This window comes from Aptenodytes forsteri, unplaced genomic scaffold, assembly GCF_000699145.1.
Source record: "Aptenodytes forsteri isolate BGI_AS27 unplaced genomic scaffold, ASM69914v1 Scaffold188, whole genome shotgun sequence".
In the NCBI taxonomy this organism is placed as follows: Eukaryota; Metazoa; Chordata; class Aves; order Sphenisciformes; family Spheniscidae; genus Aptenodytes; species Aptenodytes forsteri.
Window position 1 is genome coordinate 1410336 of NW_008794371.1, and position 9166 is coordinate 1419501.

The window sequence follows — 9166 nt, forward strand, 5'->3', positions numbered from 1 at the left end:
CGATATTTAGGGTTTAATGAGTTTAAGATACAGGCGGTTTGCCAAGGCTGCAGAGCACAACCTCACACCCCACAGCCAACAGTCTGAGGTCGCAGGAGCCTCTTGGCAAGAGTGACCCCATGCAACTGGCAACAGCAGGGAAGCCCCAAAACTGGAGCTGCAGCATCCTTATAAGTGGGGTGAAGAGTCTCATCCACACAGAAATGGGAAAGAGCAACTAGCTCCCATCTATTTTATTCTTCTGTGTTTGCTGGGGTGGCAATGGGGACAGAGCAACGATGATCCAGCCATCATATCAATTACATTCATATCAAAGACTACTCATTAGAGGGGTATGACACAGAGTGACGTGACTCCTTCAGTACAAGGATATTCCCAGAAAAGGAGCTAACCTGTCCACACACAAGACCCTCTGGCACTGCAGGAGCACGGTCTAAAGCTACACCAGTAACTTCACTAACAAGCAACGTGAGACCATGTCTCCCAACCCCCCTCCTTGCAGCAACCCTGCCTCCAAAGAAACTTCTCTCCCTGACTTGCTAAGCATGCGCTGGTCGAGCAGGGGCCTGAGGCAGGAGATGGATGGGAAGGGCGAAGGGGGCTGAGGGGTGGGACCGGAGCGGGGCCGGCCCCGGGGACACCCCTCCCCGCCGGGGCGGGACGAGCCGCCAGCCCCGCTCCGAGGCGTGTAAAAGCGGGGCGGCGGGGCCGGGGAGCAGCGAGCGAGCAGCCGGGGCTGTGCTGCGGAGCAGGTGAGCGGGGCCGGGCGGGCAGCGGGGACCCCGTCCGGCACCGGCACCGGCACCAGAGCCGGCACCGGCACCGGGGGCAGAGCTGAGCCTCGCCTCGCCTCGCTGTTCCACAGGTTGCACCAGTTGCCGGGATCGCTGCACAAACCAGCAAAACGTCGTCCGAAATGGCAGCCGAGGTGAGGGCGAACTCTGCTTCTTCAGCGAAGTAGTCTCGGGGGTGCTCTGGCAGACGTGAGCTCAACTGAGTTAAAATCTAAGTCCCTGACATTTCCTTCAGGTTCTTCCCTCTACCTGGGAGAGACTAATAACTGACGCGGTTCATTCCTGCTGACTTGCGTTCAGGCAGGAGGTACTTTACAGCAGCTTGTTTCAACACAAAAGCTGCATTTTCAGTTTCCGTGCCTGCTGGGTGAGACGTGACTAGTCGTCTTAGTGAGTCACGCTTTCTGCCTTCCGAACGACTACTACAACCCTGGCCTCCTCTGCTCTGGGTTGCAGATGAGTGTCCATCAGCTGTCTGACTGTACTAGCTACTGCTCTAACCAGAGTCCTGCAGCTAGCTAAAGTTAATCTCTCAGTTTTGCGTTCCTGATTGCAAACGCGTCTGCTGAGGTGAGGGCGAACTCTGCTTCTTCAGCGAAGTAGTCTCGGGGGTGCTCTGGCAAACGCGAACTCAACTGCATGATAACCCCAGCACTGCAACCTGCCATGCTTGTTCGGGTGGTTCTCTCCTTGATTTGTTTTCCCGGGTTTTAAATGGAGAAGGGGACCGCAAACACATTTACTGCACTATTTCTGACAACCCACCTCTGATTCTGGTGAAAACCCACGGTAGTGAAGATATACTTAGAAACCTCTTCCCCATCCAAGCGCTTGGTTCCCAGCTCTGGCCTTTCACACCCCATCCCCTCTGCCATTCACCCCAGGGGACTGGTTTCCCAGCGAGGAGCTGCAAAACTTTGCTTTTTCAACTCCGATTCCGCCCCCCCCCGCCCCGGGGGGCCTTTCACACCCCATCCCCCCTCTGCCACACCCCAGGGGACTGGTTTCCCAGCGAGGAGCTGCAAAACTTTGCTTTTTCAACTCCGATTCCGCCCCCCCCCGGGGTCACCGGGCCCAGCCCAGCAGCCCGGCGCCCCGCTGCTTCGGGGACCTTTGGGGGGTGGTTTGGGGTCGTGGGGGTTTTTCTTTCCTTTTCTTTTTCCCCTGGACACTTATAATACTGAAAGGTACCCAGATCTCCCTTTCTGGAGTCTGCACCTTAACCAGTTTTATGCTAATCTTATGCCAAAGCTTGCAAGCACATCATGGACTCTGGAGATGCTTCAAACGGTAACGGCAAACACTTCATAGTTACAGGAGTGTTTTAGAGGATGTGGCTTGTACTGGCCCGCAGCTCTTTACCAACCAAATATTTTCTTATAGTCTCCCTAAAAGAGTCGGTTTTTTAAAATCACGATTTCAACAGTAGATGTTAGCTTTTAACTATATCCCTGACTCCCTTACTTTCCTTCCCTGCCAAGAGACTATCAAAAGGTCAGTGATCAGCAGCTGCCTTAAAAGAGAGATCCATGCTGGTCTTGCACCATATGCCCTAATATTCGTTTTCAAGGACAGGACACACTCCCTCCAGAGTCCTGCAGGAGTAAAGTATCTTGGAGGATTCCTGAGCCAGACCTGACACCTCAAGGGCTAAGTGCTAGTGACAGTGACACGTTCTCCACCTCTTCAACTACTTGCCAAAGGTCCCGAAATCCAGGGGCCTTACTGCTCAATGGTACAGCACTGAAAAAACATTCCTGAGTATGTCCTCAGTTTTACATGGATAAGGAATGGGACAGACATTAACTGATTTTTAGGAGATATATCAGTAAGTCTTTTGAAGGTGCCTCTTAACTTCATTACTTGCAGGGGGATAAAATGTTGGGAGGAAGACTCGGTGGAAGCACAGATCCAGTCATGGAGATGTTCAGTGCTTCCATTACCTATGATCAGAGGCTGTCTGAAGTTGATATCCGGGGCAGCATGGCTAAGGCCAAAGCCTTGGAGAAGGCTGGGATCCTAACTAAACCTGGGAGAGAGAAGGTGGTGAGTGGCCTGGAAAAGGTATTTATTTCCTTCACAAACTGGCACGCGTGCTGGAACGAATGGCTTCTTATCTGACAGCATCTGTAGTAGCCCCCCTGATCTGCTGTTCTAAAAAGCATCTTCAAATGTCCTCGTGTCCTAGTCCTTAGAGCTAGGCGTGTGCTGAAGTGCTTTGTGAAAGGGAATGCTGTCCTAAATCATGGACGTGACAGGCCCATGTGTATTGGACTCGGTACACCTGGAGGCATTCTGGGCAGGCGACTGATGCTCAAATTGCATCCCGCTAAAGGCACCAAAGCCCAACAGTAGGATGTGAACCAGCTGACAAGCCCCCACTGACAGCCTGAAGCCCTGATGTGCACACTGTCAATGCTCGTTATGGCAGCCCCGGTGCCCCGGTGAGGTGTGCTCAGTGTGACCTGCCCGCACGTCCTCTTCAGACTGAACATTCACGAGGAATTGTTTCAGTATGAAATAGGAATATTCTTTTTCTGCTGGCACTTGGGATCCTTTTGAGTCTGGCTGACTGAGTTAGTAGGAAGCAATGCATAGCATTGTATAGCGGTGAAGAGAAGTCCGCAGCTAAGCGCTTTTTTAAAATCTCCATTGTTGTTGCTCACCCACCGTGGACAATGGTGAGTCTATACAATCTTTGTATAGGAAAATCTTTGTGGACAATGCTAAAGCAATCACTGACATTTCAGCTCACTTTCTCGTTGCAATGCTTAAATCCTCCTATAGCCATAACACTGCAGAATCATCACGGGGAGAGACATGAATCCCACCAAGTGCAGTATAGAATATCTGGATATAGCAAGCAGCCAGCCTTGGCCTGAAAGAACAGGAATGCCAGAGCTCGCGTGAGACTTAACACTTTGATTTCCATTGGGACGGCAGAAGCTGGCATTCGCTGGGGACAATTACAGCCCCCACGCGCAGCAGGGTAACAGTAGTGGCTGACTGGTGTTTCTGCTGATGTTTGTAGATCTCCGAGGAATGGTCTAAAGGAGCCTTTGTGGTGAAACAAAGCGATGAGGATATCCACACTGCCAACGAACGCAGACTAAAGGTTCGAGTCCTCTAACCGCTTGTTCCCGCTCCTCTGTAGCTAGATCTGCTTGACGTTAAGTGCATGCGCCTCTGTCCCACTGTGAAACTCCTCCGGACCTTGTGGCACTCCGGGCCTTATGGCACAACCACGTGTCTCCCAGACCCCTTTTGTGGAAGAGGCGCTGTACAAACGTAGAACCCAAACTTGCCCTTCCCCAGAAGGGATCCCATGGCTACTCACAGGATCCTAGAGCCGAGTCCCGTCCAGGCAGGGAGGAGGTCTGCTCGTGCGGAGTCTCCTCCTTAGAATACAGAGGCGCTGACAGAAATCCTCCTCTCGTCCTCAGGAGCTGATTGGAGACATAGCTGGAAAGCTGCACACTGGAAGGAGCAGGAACGATCAGGTATGCACAGAACTGGCTGGTTTTCCTCCTTCCGTATTCCTCCCCCTCCTCAGTTCCTTAATCAAATTTCTTTATGCCATCTTTCACGTGCCCTGACGCTCTCCAGCATGTACTCCCTAGGGCTTTAAACTAGTGACGCCGCAGTGACTCATCCGCGCAGGGGAATGGGCTCTGCAGGATTGCTTCCTGGTGGTATAAGGCCGCAAACGTCCACTGACATCTCTTTGAAAGCCTACAGAAACCGTGACTTTACTGGCTGGGTGCCATGCATCTTTCAGGATCAGTCCTTCTACTGATGACCGACTTGCGTCAGTGGGGGATTTTCTGATCCAAAGTTGACCACACCCAAAAAGTCCACCGAAAAGAACGGGCTTTGATCCTGTTCATGGAAAGCAAGATACAGCGGCTTTCACAAATCAGTGACCAGGGACACACCTGGTAAGAGGAAGGTGTCCCTTCCCATCACACAGAACAAGGAGGGGATAACTCTGCTACGGCTCTCTGCTGGACAGGATTTGGTCACTAAGTATGTCACATTCTGCTTTGTCTGACTGTGGCTGGTCTCGCCCAGGTTGTGACTGACTTGAAGCTGTTAATGAAGAATTCCCTCTCTGTCATCTCCACTCACCTCCTGCAGCTCATTAAGACCCTGGTGGAACGCGCTGCCAAGTAAGTCCTATTCCATATCCACGGCCTTGGCCTTGCAGGGGCAGGAGACTTCTAGGCTTGCTCTTTGACTGACACCAATCAGGGCAGCAGCAGGGTCTTCTGCGGAGGAAGTTACAGACAGGCAGTGTGTGATAGCACAGGGAAAGACAACAGCCCCTCCTTCTCCACAGGTCACGTCACAGAGACCTTCCTCTTCCCCCAGTGTACCCTGGCAAAGGAACTGAGGCGGGAGGTCCGCACAAGACTTCAGAAGGTGCCAAATCCATCTGAAGGAGTGGGGAACTTTAACATGCTTCAAGTTGCTACGTAGGAGAAAAGCTCAGCTCCGTTAACTCCTGCCTAACTCTCCTCCTCACAAACCACACTCACAAACGAGTGGTGGACTGGGGAATCTTTGCCTGCCACAGAGGGATTGCTGTCCCAGGCAATTTCCCAGGGAGGCCTAGGGCAGACACACCACACTGGAAGACCGGGAGATCTAAACCCAGTGTGCTTAGGTAGCAGGTGACAGGGAGAGGAAGACGTGGATCAAATTCAGCACAACACAGGTTAAAGATGTTCTCTTCGTGACCTTGCCAGGAAACCCTGGAGTGTACCTGCCACTGCCTTCTCTCCTGACAGCTGCTGCTCACCTCTTTCTCTCCTTTCACACGCAGGGAAATTGATGTTATCCTCCCTGGCTACACCCACCTGCAGAAAGCTCAGCCCGTCAGATGGAGCCAGTTCTTGCTCAGGTAAACACCTTGCACACTTGGCGGGAGGAAGCCGCCTCCACCCGCGGGGCCCTGCTCAGCTGGAGCCTAGAAGTGCATCATCCTCTGAGGGGGCAGCCCGGGGCGGTGACAAACCAGAGCTAACCTTGCAAACTGGAACAGGAGCTCCCCGTGTTGCTGCGTGGCTCTGACCAACCGGGGACCCAAGCACTGAGTGGGCAGCGGAGGCCAGCTCCCTGTATGCTCCATCCTTTGGCCACAGTTACACCTCAGCTAATGGGGTAACATGGAGAATCTTGTACGGCCGCTAGCTGCTCCACTTCAAAGGCCCTTAGTGCCTAGGCTCCATTTCAAGCCTCTTCTGTTTGAGCGGGGATCCCAGGCTCCAGGCGTGGCAGCATACTGCTTGGGAAGGAAAGTGACATTTTCTGGCTTCACGTGCTTCATCTCTCATGTCCTTTCCTAGCCATGCTGTTCCTCTGACCCGTGATTCTGAGCGCCTGGGAGAGATGAAGAAGAGGATGAACGTCTTGCCTTTGGGAAGGTAAGGCCTACTGTTCGTGTAATGGCAGAGCAAAGCAAGGCCCAGCGATTACACGCCTTCTGTTCTGTCCCCAGGTGATGATCAGTCTGGGTCAACAAACACGAAAGCTGGAAACCCATTCTTTACATGTATCCCAAGTAGTGGAACTGCTGCCGGGTGGACTTGGTAGTAATTTACAGGTGGAGTTTTACCTCCTATCGCCTCCCCTCTTCACACCCCAGAAAACCCAGACTCAGATGGCATTGCCCTAGGTGAACACCAGACAGCCAAAAAAGACAGCACATCCATTTTTTCCTTTGAGGCTGCACCCCAGTTGCCTGGTCACTGACTGTGGCCTCTGCTTCTCACTGCAGATGCCATTCAGACAAGCCCACATCGCCTCTAGGAAGGCCGTCCACCTCGCCGAGTCTAAAGGCATACCCATCAATAACCTCAGCCCGGATGACCTGAAGACCATCAGGTTTGTGTCACTAGTCTCTTGCCGTGACTCCCCTCAACAGGCAGGTATCGGCCTCCCTTCGTATGGGCCTCCTTACGGTGCCCTTCCCCAAAATGCCTGGGCCGCACAGCTCCCCAGAGTCCTCCTGGCCTGAATATCAGTGCTGCTACTGCTGGGCCTGAAATAACTGAAGGGCGACAACATCGCTACCATTCAGCTCCAGCGGGGCATGGGCAGCAGCTCTTGGGAGGGACTGGAAGAAACTCATGCCCTGACCTGGCGGCACCAGCCCTCCAGAAGAGTTTGGCTCCAAACTTCCTCGCTCTCCCCTCGGAGCTGACTCTTTGGTCTGCCACAAGCAGCTACTGCCAGGCACCAGAAGTGCAGAAGCAGGGCTGCAGGAGGTCTTTCCCCGTGGAAAAAGGCTCCGTCTCCACTCCCTCCCCGTCTCTGCAGGCAGTGAGCATGTAAAGCCAGCAAACAGCACCCAGCGCTCTCCACTGACACCTCTTCTCTTTGCCTCCCCAGCCCCCTGTTTGGCAGCGACGTCTCCCAGGTCTTCAACGTCGCCAACAGCGTGGAGCAGTACAGGGCCATGGGCGGTACCGCCAAGAGCAGCGTGACTGCCCAGATCGAGCGGCTGAGGGAGCTGCTGAAGAAGCTGAAGGAGCAAGCTTAGAGTGTGGGGAGATATCCCGTGGATGCAGCGTTGTGCCTGTCACGCTAATCTGGAGTTAATAAACGCTGGGGTGCATTGTAGTTCACTGAAACTCCTGTCTTGCGTCTTTCTTCTTAGGGGCAAGATTGAGCTGGGCTTCCTCAGCCCTCGTGAGGCTTGGGGAAATGTTCACTTGTGTGTGAACCTGGCAGAGGAGCTGAGTTATGGGGTGTCAATTTCTAGGTGGCCAGTAGGTAGAGAACAGCAAGAGTGTCAGTGCATGCGTTGAGGGAGGGTTGTGTGTGTCCACAAAGAGAGACGCTTGGTACATCTGCAACACATGCCACATCTCCAGCTATCACTGCCCTCCTCATAGGATTATGTTTCCCTGCCTGCCTTCTGGCAGGAAAAAAAAAATCTCCTCACCACCTGGCACTGGAACTTGCATAGTCTTAGCCAGGACTGGGCCAGCAGGTCAACCCGCAGGTCATCCCAGTCCACCAGAAAACCACCTTTGGCTCTGGTTTACACCAAAGCACAGGGTTGCATGGTCCCAAGGTCAGCTCTTTCCTGTGCGTGACACATGCCCTGATTTGCCTCCAACCTAGCTGGGGCAGAGTGCTTTAAAAAAAAAAAAATCCCTGGTAGTGCACTCTTGTTGCCTCTTACAAAAATCATTTACCATCTTCCCTTCTGTCCTTACAGAAGTAAAATCGGAACAAAGACCAGAAAAGTCTTACTTGAGGAATGAAATGCCAGGAAGTTCCTGAGTCCCCTACTGCTTACTGCCATGTTTTTCTGATTTAGTACATTTGTCTCACCTTCCAGCTAAGTTAGCTGTGGCAGATAAATCAATTATGTACACTTAATTCAAATGGAGAGGTGACACCAACAGACTCAGAAGGGATTATCTCCTCCTCCCCAGCTCACGGTTCTTTTCTTTCCTCACATAAACTTTCTCCCTATTTGTATTTTCTTGTTCCTGATCAGTACCTTCACAGGCCTCAGCCAACTAGACTTTTGCTTGTTCCCAGCAGCCACTGTTCAGCGTCTCGGGGGTCAGTGCTGAGTAACGTGGGACCCTGCTGATTGAAAAAAGAAGGTGGTTTTAACAGATTATCACATCTCAATCTCTCGCTTAAATAAAGTTCATAAACACTGGTACTCCCCATTTGACCCTCCACCTTTCTGATATTCTCACATGTCACCAAGCCTTTCATTGATCTGCAATAAACTGAGCTGTTGCTTCTGTAATTGAATCAGATACAGCATGACTGACAGCTGCATATTGCACATGAAAGTATATGTTCTCATCCAGGAAACAAACAGGCTACAAATAAATGTACCATAAAATTAAAATCAATCCGATGGCATTTCCTTCCTCTCTTGCCCCTGTGATACTTTTCTCCAGTCTGCTTTATTCCTAATGAAGTTCTGACCGACATGGTTTAAATAGGAAATGTTACCATGCTTCACAGATGAGTCCAGACGTGTTTTTCTAATGCAGAGATCCTCCTCCTGCCTGGCCCCAAGATGCTGCCTGGTCATCAGTGCTCTTCTTTGACATTTCCAATAACTTCTTGCCCTCCCACTTCAACAAGTGACTCTGAAAAATAAATAAAAGTAAGCAACTAAATAAATAAATAAAACCACCCCACCCCCTCCCCGGAAATCCAGCAATCCTGGACACAGCCCAACCCCTGCAAGTGTTTTTACACCAAGCTACCGATGGCTTTGGCTGGAGGCGCCTGCAGCCCCGTGCGACAGCACTCGGACCCTGCTCAGGCTCTGCAGCGGCCCCTCCCGTCCCGACGTGCCGGGGCGGGACCTCCCCCCGCTGCCCGTCCCC

At 52.2% G+C, this 9166-nt stretch overlaps 1 protein-coding gene across 1 annotated transcript; it reads left to right on the forward strand.

The window, feature by feature from the left end:
- The first annotated feature begins 726 nt into the window (after nucleotides 1-726).
- Nucleotides 727-7429, forward strand: ASL (argininosuccinate lyase). Its single transcript, XM_009287657.2, has 10 exons — nucleotides 727-752; nucleotides 866-928; nucleotides 2664-2858; nucleotides 3826-3909; nucleotides 4238-4294; nucleotides 4866-4963; nucleotides 5620-5697; nucleotides 6143-6220; nucleotides 6534-6680; nucleotides 7188-7429. The coding sequence occupies exons 2-10, from the start codon at nucleotides 917-919 to the stop codon at nucleotides 7336-7338; spliced, it is 900 nt and encodes a 299-aa protein (XP_009285932.1). The 5' UTR covers nucleotides 727-752; nucleotides 866-916; the 3' UTR covers nucleotides 7339-7429.
- Nucleotides 7430-9166: the final 1737 nt, after the last annotated feature.

Bases quoted from the DNA above. Each gene is read 5' to 3' on its own strand.
- ASL (XM_009287657.2), top strand. The intron at 6,221-6,533 runs GTAAGGCCTACT...GCTGCACCCCAG, and splicing joins AACGTCTTGCCTTTGGGAAG to TTGCCTGGTCACTGACTGTG. The intron at 6,681-7,187 runs GTTTGTGTCACT...TTGCCTCCCCAG, and splicing joins GATGACCTGAAGACCATCAG to CCCCCTGTTTGGCAGCGACG.